The sequence below is a fragment of the Nannobrachium achirus genome (assembly GCF_963921795.1).
Source record: "Nannobrachium achirus genome assembly, chromosome: 13".
Lineage (NCBI taxonomy): Eukaryota > Metazoa > Chordata > Actinopteri > Myctophiformes > Myctophidae > Nannobrachium > Nannobrachium achirus.
In genome coordinates, this window is record NC_137833.1 from 32,403,429 (window position 1) to 32,418,424 (window position 14,996).

Sequence of the window (14,996 nt, forward strand, 5' to 3'; positions counted from 1 at the left end):
TCACAAGCTAAGAATTGAATTATGCTGTATAGCTGAGGAGGAAGCATGACCCCCTCCCCGTTATCATTTTCTCTGGTGTTTGAAAGAACTAATGGGGATGGAGATGAATGCAAATATATTTCACTCTATTCACCTTCCTGTCCAACAACGGGATTTTTTTAATCATACTCTGAGGCTGAGCCACAGTTCGTGGTCTAAGAACCTTAACGGTCGGTTACCACCCAGGGGCTAGCGGAAGCTCTTTGTGAACCATGCTGTGGTGTGGACCACTTCCACAGCATTTACACCAGCCAGGGTATGGTTGGAAGTTCCAGGACCCATCTAGATATGACATTTGGTTTCAAATATAAAATTCATATACATGAGACGAGTTTAAGAAACATATTTGTACCTCCAAACATTCATGTACCTCTGTAGTTATTCCCTGTTGGTTTTGAAAAGTAGTGGACTGTAATGTCCTCTGTGGCCCACATTCTGTATTCAACTTTCTTTTTGGTTCCACATGTGGTCAGACGGACAATAGCATCAACAAGGCTGACGGTGTTGAGACACTTGTCCATCGTGTCATGTGTTTCTTATCACCAACCATGCAATAAGCACAACTTAGTAAGTTTTTATCTACAGGTAGAAAAAACGTTTTTCCTCCCAGGCATGTAATGATGACTGTCAATGACAAGCCAACAGCAGTAGCGTTCATAATCATTACAATTTAACTCTATTATTTAAATATAAACTGTCTTCAGCCTTTTTAGTCCCAACTTATCTTTCTTTGCACAAGATAAGTACATTTAAGACAACACAAATCAGTAAAAGATAGAAAAATAAATGGGCACGTTACCTCCAAAAAGCAATATTAGGCAACATCATAAATGGGGCTATGATACAAAGATGTTATGCTATGGAAATAGTGTAGTATTTTAATATAAGTACTATAGGACAGCTACAGTGATATCTTCTTTATCAGATGCAATAGTATTCCATAATAATAATGTACATAGTGGGAGAAATATACATATTATGTGTATATAAAAAACAATATTCTAGTATCTCATTCAATGTACTGATGTATCTCTGAATGTCAAAATAGCTCACAATGCTCTGAAATAGAATATCAGACATTTATTTGTCCAATTGTATTTTCAGCCAAGTACATACATACAGTACATATACCATGTTTATGCTCAGTAAATAACATGTAAGTTCTACTATACATTAATCATGTTTCAAGAAGCCACAGAAACCAAGGCAGCATGTCATAAATGCTTCTGTTCATGTCCAAATGGCTGTACATGCCACGAAGTGTGTGTGTGTGTGTGTGTGTGTGTGTGTGTGTGTGTGTGTGTGTGTGTGTGTGTGTGTGTGTGTGTGTGTGTGTGTGTGTGTGTGAGAGAGATGTTGGGAGATTCATAGGAATTATAAATACATTCCTATGACGGAGGGAGAGAAATCAAAAAGGACCAAAGAAAATATCATAATTATGTTCTCACCTCAATGTGGATTGAAAGAGGGGTGTTTTTTTCTATTTGAGAACTCAACACAACTATGACACAAATATGTGGCTTTGTCCCATCAATCTTCAGTGCAGACATACAAAAATGCTTCAACAATTTACATACAGAAGTCACGTATCATGAACTGTCATGGATCGGGACTCCGTTTACAAAAACGCAATGATTTTGAAGTAGCTCGCCCCAATATTTTGACAGTTTCACTGCAGAGGCAATACGACATTACACTGAGCTCATGCACAGTAAAATCCTCAGTGTTGATTAAACTCTGAGAGTGGAGAAATTGAATGGGTCCATTCCTGCACAGTCTCAGTTAAATTGACACTCAAGATTTCACTGTCTCGGTAGATCTTGGCGCGATGGGGCGTGAACACTGGAAGAGTTGAATACACAGTACAACAATAAGCCAAAGATATTTATCCCTCAGCTCCTATTATTATAGACAGCATGGCATGACCACCCATGACCCAGTGTGACACCACAGCGTCATACTCAGCAAAGTTTTAACAACCCTTATAAATAATGTAGGTGAAACTGCCTGTTCAAACCTTGGGCAAATGATCCATTATCTTGTATCCTCTTCCACTGAAAAACACTGACAATTCTGTAGACTTTGAACAATTACAAGTATGTATGTACAATCACTAAATATGAGCTGAGTGGATTCAGTTACCTACTGGTTTCCTGTTGGTGTTGAGTGTATACCACAACAATGTGCGGAGATGTGGACTATGTGAGTGTGCGTGTGCATGTCTTCCCCTGTGCTTTTGCATGCGGCATCGTGTGTATCAATGTGGTCCAGAACAAGCGTCGCTGTTAAAGGGCCTCTGAGGTTGAAGTAAGTGTTGCTAGAGCATCAGTCACTTTTGAGGTCTTAGTAGAGGTCTTAAAGGGTCCAAAATGACAGACTCGAGCTCTAATTGGAATTCGTTCCAAGATCCAATTACAACACGTCACTTCATGCCTTTCTCTCCAGATCAGAGTGTCTTCTTGGATCGGGTACAACACATAATGATAGACAATCCCGGAGCCCGAGGTAATAGAATACAATTGACCCTAACAAAATGCGGCCCCGAACCCGGTCTCGGGTCTTCCGGTTTGGGTAGACCCCTGAAGACCTCTACTTTGAAGCTAAAGTTCATTTGTCCGTCAAAACTCTCTCAAGTGGTCATTTTTGTCACTGACAGCATCCCCATCCTTTGTTTGAATGGTAAAATGTGGAATAGCAGCTGAACACCATTATCAAAACACAGATACACCACAGATCAGACGATTAACACCTAAAAGGCTGCCCATCTGTTTTAATGCAGCTGTTACTGGAGTGGGTGGCTAAAAGCGATACTTGAGCATCTATGTCTCCGGTGATCCTCGATACACCAGCGGAATAGAGAAAGGGTCAAATATACAACCCCTTCTGAGAGCCACCTGTCTTTCTGTGTTGGAATGTGGTCTTAATTCTCACGATCACCTAGTGAGGCTGCTACATAGAATCTTTTTGTCATCGCTTTTTCGACTAACCCAAAAGGAACACTTAGCCAAACTGAGTTAACGATTAGATCACTGATTTAGCGCATAACTGCAACACAAAAATAAAGCTTCCAAAAATGAAAACAATTCAAAATAACAAAATAGGAACAAGAAAACAGGAATACAAATCATGAGGGAAATACAACGGGTATTAGTAACAGAGAATATAATATCTCGTTTAGCTTCTTTTTTTATACAAATATGTTCGTCAGTCCGTGGTTGTTTTTTTTGCTGTGAGGCGGCTGGGCTACAAGATGGCCGGCGAGTAGAGTGCTCGCAGGGTGTAATACCACAGCCAGAGCAGCTGGGGCAGCAGAGGGGCCAGGCCTGGTGGAGGCCATCTTGGTACTGCTGAGTTTCTCGGGATAGCATTTGATGTGCCGGGGCCATCAATCTGAGGATCCTGTGTGAGAGAGAAAGGGTGACGTGAAAGAAAGAAAGAAAGAAAGAAAGAAAGAAAGAAAGAAAAAAAGAAAAAAAGAAAGAAAGAAAACACTTTTGTAGGTAACTTCTTCATGTAATACTAAACTTTTGGACAACCTTTGCCATGAAGGCTATGAGGCCTATTTATTTACCAAAAAAGGATGAGTAGATCCGAGCACTAAAAAAATGTGGAGGATGAAGAGGATGAAGCCCTGACCAAGACCCTAAACAGTCTAAACTGTTTATACTGTAGAATATATTTTGTTTTACCTTTACTTCCTCTCCCCCACATTTTTGGAATGCTCGGATCTCCTCTTCCTTTTTAAGTCTACGTTCCCACTGATCCCAGAAGCACCTTCAATTCTCTTTTGAGACATTTTATCTCCTGTGAGCAACCGTTTGGCCTCTGTGTTTCTTCCCTATTTATTTACCGTTTGCTTTGTACATTCAGACAAGCTGTTTTATTTGTCATCTGAAGTATCATCTTACATAGCATTATATTAACTAGAGCTAACCTCATTTCTACTCTGTTCATGCCATACTTTCGACACCACATTTAATCTTTCACTGGTATTTTTTCACAATAACCATATAACATGATATGTGTTTTTGGACAAATTCTCCAAACACTAAACACTATTTACAGTAGATTACTGAGGCACTACACTCTCTCTCTATGCATTTGTGATGTATGTATACGTTTACCTTGCTTACTGTACGTCGCTCCCGATAAAGAGCATCTGCTATAAAATGCCTAAATTATAAATTGCATTTTTATTCGAGAGTGTCTGACACTCATGCCACTACAATGACGTAGGCACCGGAAATGTTATTGACATATTTTACAGTAAATATACTGTTTCTGACTTCAAATTGTTGCATTCCAAAGGGCACTAGGACCCTGCAGCATTCCTTTTTGAGCGGTGCGGTTTGACAACGATTGTCTATACGAGTGTCACCAAAAAGACAAAATTAATGATTGACTTTGACAAAGTATGACTTTAGGGATAGAATACTATGTGTACCAGTAGAAGCATAGTTTCCAGTGACAAAAAAAGGTTGTTTTCTTAATCAAAAGGCCAAGGCATCTCCGTGTTCTGTGTCAGAGAGAGTGTGAGAACACATATTGTGTGTGTTTAGAGTGGCGATGAAAATGCTAATAAAGCAGCAAGCGAGCCGGTGGTTTGGTCATCTCCTCCAGACCTGTCCCTGCCTCTGCTAAATGTCAGTCCAGTGCATAACACCGCCTTATTATTGTACAATGACATTTACAGTGAACTTTAAAAGCCACCAGATAAACAGCCATCCCATTTCAGCCTCAAAGGGTCTAGAAAGACCAAGGAGATTACAAAGGCAGGCATGAAGGCTGCCATGCCATAGGGTCCAGTGACCTATGACCCTGGGGTCAGGGCAGGGTATGTGTTTTGGATTAAATGGCTTGTCTCTAGCTGATAAGGAATGTGTCATTTCCATGTAAAGGCCCATTTATATTCAGTTCATGAACCGACACTTTATTATTGTGATAACCAAACTCCGAAGAAGAATCATATTTGTCAAGCATTATCTCATGATTGCGACCGTCAGGTCGCAAGTTACTATGAAAATCTTCACTGGCTGTCTGTCAGTCCCTCCGTCAGTCTGTCACGCCACGTCACACTTGTGGCCCTAGTCTTATCTCCGGCACCGTTGCCCCTATCCATGCCACACTTTGCACAAACACTCCTTGGCTGGCAAACCACAACCTCCGCCCCTGATTTCTCACATGCCCCTCTTCTAGCGCCACCAATGAGTTTTAATACTCGTTTGAAGGACCGTCGTATGTTTAGTAAAAACTGCATGTCATGAAATCTTTAAGTTAGTCAACCTAGGTTTGTGTTACTCTCATTCTTACGGTGTGTGTCAAGTGGTGCCTTAAAGTTTTTGTTAATGTCTATACCTAAAGTCTGGGAACTTGTAGGCACATTGGCAAATATTGCATTTTCTTCTCTTGATTAATGGTGAAACCCTGTAGAATGTGTTTTAATACTCATTCTGCAATAAGCAATAGCACTAAAGAGCATGATACAGTATATCGTGATTACATTATATCATGGCTATGGGTATGTGTTGTTGGCATAACACAGAGTGGAGTGCCTTAAATTAAGCTAAGTGTATTTATATGTTAAGTATTCACATTCACACATACCCAGAATGTGTTCTCTGCCTTTAATCCATCCTAACCTTTATCAGACTTTCTCCAGTTCCCACTTCCCAGTGAGCAACTCCTGCTTTAAGGCCAGTGCATTTTGGTCAAGAGCAGAAGTAGGAAGAAAAAACTATACATTTCTAGCCTAGACCTTGCATAGGCCTGGGTTCTTGTCATGGAGAACTTCAATGTTGGAGTTCCCATTCAGCTGTGTTATGAACAGAAATACAGTATAACAGCACTTTGATATGTCCTTACCACGCACAGAACACCGTCAGTGGAGTTGGACTTCAGTTTCTGAGCCTGTGAGACAGAAACATGGAGAATTTCAGTCAATATTACTGGCTCCAAACACCAAAACGCACACGGAAATCACTTCACCTTATGGCAAACAGTTCACATTCACAGACTTACTGTAAGAACCCAGTCCATGGTGTGTTCATTGTTCCAGACATTCTACTCTCCTTATATCCTTGGGAAATGGCTCTACACTCATTTTTGTGTTGTAAGTCACTTGATGAATGTATTGTAATCAGTGCTCTTTGGCATTTCTTGCAACGAGAGACACCAGATTCCCAGAACAATCACAGGCAAATGGAATCACAAAAATACAATGTGTAAAGGTAAGACTTGTAATTACCAGTAGATGAAAATGGTGATAAAAACAGAATAAAATAAATGTGTGTGAATTATTTGAAATAATTCACACGATAGATACTGTACCTATTTCCTCCCGCGAGGGAAATTCTGTATTTTCAGCCCAACCCAGCTGATTCGCTGCCCACAAGGAGCGTGTGAGCAATTAGGGGTTAAGAGTCTTGCTCAGGGACACACATCGTCATTGCTACCCTGGCCTGGAATCGAACCTGGGACAACCAGGGGCTCTGGTTCCCCAGGCAGGCTCCCTAACCATTCAGCTTGTTATTATTTACAATAATAACGATAATAATTAAATAGCAGTACGATGATGAATTTTTAATACATATAATAAAGCAGTGACCGGCTTTTTCATCAGGTACTGTAGCATCATGAAAATATGGAAGAGTAATAGGAGAGTGAGTGCCTTCATGCACATACATACAGTACGCATGAATGTGCCATCTGAAAACTTTTACTTAAGTGAAATGGAAATGAAGTAAAGCCGCTAGACAAACAAAATGTAAAATAAAACTAATGCTCTCTGAGAGTTTAGCCCCAGAGCTCTTAAACTTTTACAACCTTTGATATTTACAGTGAGAGGGAAGAGGAGCCAGGCTTAGAACAGAAGGACAATCACACACTGATCTCATCTCAAATTCACACAACCACACACTCTTTCGCCTTTGCTCACACATACGCACATGGGCATGGCGCGCGCACACACAAACAAATGCACACACACACACACACACACACACACACACACACACACACACACACACACACACACACACACACACACACACACACACACACACACACAGCATGAGGGTGTGTGAGGTTAGTTCCGCAGTGGGCAGTGCTTTGCTGCTTCATGGTGAAAGTCCCAGAGCAGCTGGTTATTTTGTTGCACCAGTTTGTTTTTCAGCCCTATGTGTTGCATTCTATATAAATAATGTAAAACAATTATACATATTATGCACAGTGCAGGGCATTTAGTATATTAATATGTACAGTTAACCCCTCACAATGTCCTAATTGTGAGCTGATAATTGAATGCTATTCAAATTAATTACGAAGACATGAGTGCAAAATGCAAACACACTGAAATTGTACACTGGTTGTTGTAAGGTGTGTGTGTGTGTGTGTGTGTGTGTGTGTGTGTGTGTGTGTGTGTGTGTGTGTGTGTGTGTGTGTGTGTGTGTGTGTGTGTGTGTGTGTGGGGGGGGGGGGGGGGGGGGGTGTATGACAGAATAATAAATGTATCCAGAGAGTATTCTCAGACCAAAAGCAGGGGTGTAAAGGATGTTCTGTATCAGGCATGGTAGAGCTAGCGAAAGAAAGACTTTTTCCAAATTTCCAAAAAAAACAAAGAAAGGTTTGTTAAAAAAACACTTTCTCTTCTGTACAAAATTGCACATAGAAAATGCTCTGGTGGAAGCATAAATCATGGCGTATTTTCAGGCCTCTGTGAAAAAAAGATTCAAAAAGGCTCTTTTTACAAGGACTTGAGGAAATGGTTTCTATTAATGACCTGCAACTATTATTGTCTTAGTGATTATACTATATTGATAACTTTTTCAATTAATCAAGGAATGTTGAAATGCATTTTGTATTATATTAACGGATCGACATGAGGAAATAAATCTGGTGGTCATCATCATACAACAGTGCAGTGCAAAAATTACTGATTTACAAGCACACAATGTATCGCATCGCGATGCACAGTGAGCTTGTTGATCTGCTACAGTTTCCCCCATCTAAATTGATTATTTTACTAAAATCGCTATTTTTTTACACAGTTAAATCGATTAGTTTGAATAACTGTTGCACCGCTAGTTTCTAAACTAGTCCTAGAGGTGTTGATTGTTTACTGTCAGAACCGGCACATCTTGTCCGTATACGTGTAACGTATACGTGTACTGCCTGTCACTGTGGTTCACTGTGGCTGAACCCATCACTGTGACATCACAGGTGACATTACAGGTGGGTGACATCACAGTGATGTCAGATACTCAGAGCAGGGATAACGCCTGACACTGTGGTTCCCCTGACACATCACTGTGACATCACAGTGATGTTAGATACTCAGAGCAGGGATCTCCATATATGGACATAAACAGGTGTCATCACAGTGGTGTGGCTGGTTCAGACAGGGATCTCCATCTATGCGCATAAAAGGGATTATATGTTGGATGATGTCATGGGAACCACTCTATGCCCATATATGGAGATCCCTGATGTCATCAATATTAAGCCCATATCTAACAGGACTTCATATCCATATATGGGGAACTGGTCTGATATACATCACTGGCCCGACGGCCAAGACATGGCACGACCTCGCAAAGGGCAAGGTCGCTTGTCGCCCTGAGGCGTCTTACTAGTAGTATGATGTGTTTTCATATTGCAAGTGATTATCTTTCATACAGTAGCTTTAGATGTTTCCTTAAGGGGTATACAACTAATGAGTGAGTGTGGCATTTAAAAAACCTGCATGTTTAGTACACGTAATTGAAATTGCTCTTAATCATGATCATGATTCTGAGAAAGCGAGTTCTGTTCGTAATTATGAACTTCCATCTGGTACAGCACTATGATAATACAGCTGTTTTGTTTCCTATAATTTCGACGCACACAGTGACTGCAAACATGAAACAAAACAAAAAGATGTTATTCAATAATCACGTTGCAGTATCTAATCTCTACATGCAAACCAATTTCACTTCACAAATCCAAAGATAGGCTACTGGCTCTTGTGCGTGTTCGTCCACGTGACTGACACCTGCTCTGTTGCATGTTTGCTTCTAAAAAGTCACATTAGCATAATGCGTTTGATTTCCATATTTGTCTGGGGCGCTTTTCCACTTGCTTTGGAGTCAACTATATTCATAAGAACAGTCTGACTTTGCCCAAGGGGCTTGTGTATGCACTCTGTGCACATGTGTTTATGAGTAGCCTATAGACTCGCACTGTGTGCGTGTGTGTGAGAGCGTGCGTGCACTGCGTGCAAGCATTCTGGCAATTGTTTGTGTACTACTGTAGGATGTTAACAGTGGGTAGGGTGGGCTGTTGCTGCTTGTGGGTAGGGAGAGTGCTCACCAGCGGCCCTCTTGACTGCATTTCCAAGCCAGATTCAGGACGACAGAATGAACCACATCACACAAGAACAACACACTGGGAAGCAAGGGAACAGAGAGAGAGAGAGAGAGAGAGAGAGAGAGAGAGAGAGAGAGAGAGAGAGAGAGAGAGAGAGAGAGAGAGATGGAGAGAGGGAGAGAGAGAGACAGAGGGAGAGAGATGGAGAGAGGGAGAGAGAGAGATAGAGAGAGGGAGAGAGAGAGAGAGAGGAAACCTGCTGTTGTCTGATGTCAGTATCATCCCTTGTGTTTTTGTTTGTTTCACTCTCCTTCTGTGTTCCCGGTTGGACTTTCTGTGTGTGTGTGTGTGTGTGTGTGTGTGTGTGTGTGTGTGTGTGTGTGTGTGTGTGTGTGTGTGTGTGTGTGTGTGTGTGTGTGTGTGTGTGCGTGTGCGTGTGCGTGTGCGTGCTAGGGCATTAACCAAAAAGTCGACAACTTCATTACACAAGTCGACTCCCACCAGGGAAAGTCGAAAGTTGAGAAAGTTTTTCTATCATTATTTTTGCTCCATGTGTGCGTGTGTACAGTATTCAAACAGTAGGATTGCTTATTGTTCCAACTGTGTATTGTCAATGGAATTAAGCAAACTAGCACAGGAGTTTATAGCCATTAACTAATCTATAATATTAACATAAAAACAAATGACGTCAACAAACGATAGTCGACTTCAACTCAACTTTTTACTGAGCCGAGTCAACTTGCAAAAATCACAAGTCGTTAATGCCCTAGTGCGTGCATGCGTGTCCCTGGACTCCGGCTCACCTGCCTTCAATCAGATCCTCACCTCCCTCAGTCGACACATCTGCTATCCATCCGCTCCTCACCTATCCTGCATATAAACTCTGGCTCTTCTTCACACTCTCATCGTCAGATCGTTTTCTTTTTTTCTTTTCTTTTTTTTCAGCTCCAGTGGTGACACGCTTCACACCTCCAGAGGTTAGTAAATTAGTAATTAGTTCTTGGTGTTGTTTCCAAGATTGTGCTATAATTCTCTTTCCTATAGTGTTCAGGATCACTCCTCATGTGCCTGCCAGTCAGCCTGCCCACGTCATTCTCCAACGCTCCTCAACTCACAGCCAACCTCTTCAGATAAAGCATCTGAAAACCACTTGAATCCTAGTTTCCCTGTTCTTAGGGGCGAACGTGTGCACGGCACAAAAACGGAAGATCTAACATTGTGACGGGTTGTGATCTTGTAGATATTTTTGGCAAAGACCGTGGTTCTCAAAGTGGATTCCAACTTTGTGGGTTCCTTCATGGGGGTCGAAATCGACCCATACAAGTCTGTAACTCTGACAGTGCACAAATGGAACCAAATGGACCCGTTAGGGTCCATTTGGTTCCATTTGTACACTGTCAGAGTTAAGGGGAGACCTTGAAATGTAAAAGTTTGAGAAACACTGCTCTAGAACGCATGTGAGCGATGCACCCTGCAGGAGCCTGGGGGTAGATCTGTGCCCACCGACAGGTAGCAGAGTCTCTCCCTTTAAGCTCTTAAAACAGAGTGTCTCGCACTCTCGCTGCAGGGAGCCGCAGAGCAGCTCCTTTCCCCCGTCATTCAGACGATAGAACACCTTCCGCTGCTCCTCCTCTCCCTGCACTTTTGATTTGTTTCTTTCAAGCCTCACTGTGCACAGTAAATGTATTGTTGTTGTGACTGTTGCTGAGCTGTCACTGGCAGGAAGCGGAGGGGTTCTGAGTCAATGGCCTTTGCTTATTACTGCGAGTGTTTATCTCAGGGTGTGTGCGAGTGTGCGTATGGGTGTGCGTGTGTGCGTGTGTAGGTACTATGTGTGAATGTGTGTGTCTGTGCGTGTGTAATTGTTAGGAAGAGAGAAGTGAGTTGTCTGACAGCCTTGTCCCCAGAGTGAGTCATTGCAAGAACCTGGTCTGTCTTGGCACACACGCACACGCACACGCACACGCACACACACACACACACACACACACACACACACACACACACACACACACACACAAAGAGATCTGTGCACAAACCCAAAACGAGCAAAGGAACACTACAAATACGTAAAGGGGTCTAACACAGAAACTCTCGTTAGCTTGCATGATTTGACATCAGAGTAGTTCCATTACAAAATAGCACAGATTCAATCCAGAGCGTTAAAGGACAACTTTGTTTTTTTACAACAAGGGTTCATATTTAGGGCCCGAGCACACACAGTGTGTGAGGACCCTATTGTATTTGCAAAGATTATGATTATTCTTCGTCTTCTTCTTCTTCCGCCGAATGAATCGCGTTTTTGAGGTGCCAAACATACTCCAAAAGTTGCGCAACTTTACAAGCACATCACAAGTGGCGAAAAAGTACGTAATAAAAAATAAATAAAAGGGGGCGTGGCCTAATGGCGCAACAGCGCCCCCTACAAAATTTCAACGCATCAGCCCCACTATACGGTTTCACCCACAAGTACGAAAATCGGTACACACCTGTATCATGTCCGGACTCACAAAAAAGTCTCTTGGCGCCATGTCCGAAACCAAACAGGAGGTCAGCCATTTTGACTAATTAGTGGCGTTTTGGCGCATTTTTGGCCGTTTTCACGTGTCGCACTTTAACAAACTCCTCCTAGGGGGTTAATCGGATTAACTTCAACTTCGCTCGGCATACTCAAGACACCTTACCGATAAAAAGTTGTGCGAATCGTGAGTTTTAGAAAAACGGCGTGACCGTGGCGAAGCGTCAAACTTCCTTCGCCAAACAGGAAGTGCCCCCTCTTCTGATTGGCCGAAACTTGATTGTTCCTTTTTTGGCTGTTACTTATCAACCGTTTGTCGTACAGAGTTGTGGCTGGTATCATATGACTTGACTAAGAGTCCTTCACCTTAATTGGTTTAACTAAGCCCCGCCCCCTCTTCTGATTGGCCGAAACTTGATTGTTCCTTTTTTTGGCTATTACTCACAACCGTTTGTCGAAGAGAGTTGTGGCTGGTGTCATATGACTTGATTAAGAGTCCTTCACCTTAATTGGTTTAAGTTAGCCCCGCCCCCTCTTCTGATTGGTCGATTATAGATAGTTCCTATTTGCTATATCTTTTCAATGGTTTGTAATAAGTGCAATAGTGTAACTGTGTCTAGGTGTAATAACTGTAATAGTGTAATAGCGCAATAAGTGTAATAGTGTAATAAGTGTAATAGTGTAATAAGTGTAATAGTGTAATAGTTTAATAAGTGTAATAGTGTAATAGTGTAATAAGTGTAATAGTGTAATAAGTGTAATAGTGTAATAGCGCAATAAGTGTAATAGTGTAATAGTGTAATAGCGCAATAAGTGTAATAGTGTAATAGCGCAATAAGTGTAATAGTGTAATAAGTATAATAAGTGTAATAGTGTAATAAGTGTAATAGTGTAATAGTGTAATAGTGTAATAGTGTAATAGTGTAATAAGTGTAATAGTGTAATAGCGCCATAAGTGTAATAGTGTAATAATGCCATAAGTGTAATAGTGTAATAGCGCAATAAGTGTAATAGTGTAATAAGTGTAATAGTGTCATAGTGAAAAAAGTGTAATAGTGTAATAGGGCAATAAGTGTAAAAGGGCAATAAGTGAAATAGTGAAACCGCTGCCCCTTGTGACGTGGGTAGAGCTGCGAGGGCCCGGTCATCGCTGCTTGCAGCTTTAATTTAGATTGTAATTAGAGGAAAGAAAAGATGAGTGTTCAAATGTTTTCATTTACTGCTTTCTATTGTTTTAGCGATTTTAGTATTTTGATTTCGGTGATTGGGGGCATGCGTACAAGTGGCTAAATATGTCTTTTTAGACACAATAAGCCAGCAATTTCTTTCTTACTATTTACACCAGCCCCCATAAGTCACATCTGCCCATGAAAGATTGCAGTGCATCTTGGGAATGGGCTTATTGTGTCTAAAAATACATATTTAGCCACTTGCATGCATGCCCCCAACCTGGGGGCATGCATGCAAATCAATATCGTTAAAATCACTAAAATGATAGAAAGAAGTAAATGAAAACATTTTAAGACTCATCTTTTCTCTAATTACAATCTAAAATATGAACCCTTGTTGTAAAAAAACAAAGTTGTCCTTTAACTGAACTCTGAGAGCGCACACATGTACAAATGTTACATTTTTAAAATAACTATGGACCTTACAGTACAGATGCAGCACTACTTGAAACTACTCAATAAGTAACCTTGTTTGTGTGTGTGAGAGAGATCCACGCACTTCCCTTTGAGTACAATCCATAGCATATGAACTCTTGCCTTGAAAGATCCATGTAATTTAAGTAGGCTACATCTCTGTACATCTAAGTACACACATGCTGACTACGATGAAATGTTGCACGGTGGAACAGAGAAAAAGTGTCTGAGCTCAAGGTTTGGTTCAAGGATCCATGGAGGCACATACACATCCATAAATCCCATACATCCGTCCTACAATGCTGTCAGTTTCCAATGCCATGACAAAAGTTACATCTGTCTTGCGGTAACTACTTAGACTACTTAAAGATTGCTTTTGCACACTATTGATAGTAGTCAAATGGGAGGCAGCACTCAAGGCAGTTAAGATTTTACAGCTGTACAATCCGGGACTTATTTGAATGAATAACACTTTATTTTAATCCAATCCGTATGGTAGAGTATATATATCGTTGTTGTCAGGTGGAAACCTTGTATGTCCAAAAGCGTTTATCATTTAAAAAATGAACTAAACTAGTGAAAACAGCCAATCTACAAGCACACAACGCCTCGTGGTGCGAGGCGTTGTGTGCTTGTAGATCTGCTTTTTTCACGAGTTTTGTGCGACGGCCTTGTATGCTGAAGCAGGGCTTTACTTAAAAAGAAAAAAAAACGACAGTGACGATATACTATGGTACATCTACACTGGTTGGAGGTGGTCTTCCTACTCTTCCATTGAGATATGTAGACATACTGGTTGACAATGTCAGTAAAATGATACGAAGCAGACGGCCCACCGGATTGGACACTACTTTAGAAGGACATCATTGCAGATTGGACATCATTGCAATTACGGTTCATACTGTACTCTATCGGGAGAGAGAGAAAATACACATAAAGCCTTAAGATTATATCTTTAAGCACATAAATCCTACTGTATTATACAAATAGTGAGCAGATCTACATACAAGGCAAGCTCACAACACATCGCATCGTGGCATAAAATGTCCTGTTGCAACATTCTGTTTCGAAATTCTTCCACATTTTTTATACAGACGTGAGGGTTAAGCCCCTATCATAGTATCCACCGCGGTGTAGTCTTTTTAAGTCATAAAAGTACAACATTACGCCATTACTCGCGGTGAAGAGCTAATCACCGCGAACCCCGACACATCTCTCTGTTTTTACTTTCAGACAGATCGGCCCATCACCCCGTTCACTGATTGGTCGATCTAGACCAGTCAGTCACAGTGATAGGACTTCACCGTGACTGACTATGATGGCCTCCACTTGTTTTCTCACTTTAGGTGGATAGCTTATCACCTAAAATGTGCGGTGATAGGCTCTTCACCGCAGACTCTGATAGGGGCTTTATTGTGGTTACAAAGCAGGTTACGTTTCACCAGTGCTGTGAA

General features: G+C 41.3%; 1 protein-coding gene across 1 annotated transcript in view; it reads right to left on the reverse strand.

Moving 5' to 3' along the window:
- Positions 1-3,282: 3,282 nt before the first annotated feature.
- The window catches only part of gfra1a (gdnf family receptor alpha 1a), a gene marked incomplete at both ends in the record, with an annotated part of 117,117 nt that continues 105,403 nt past the window's right edge, over positions 3,283-14,996 (reverse strand). The window contains 2 exons of the mRNA XM_080740684.1: positions 3,283-3,438; positions 5,902-5,946. Coding sequence (XP_080596810.1) covers positions 3,283-3,438; positions 5,902-5,946 — 201 coding nt within the window. The remainder of the gene's footprint in view (positions 3,439-5,901; positions 5,947-14,996) is intronic.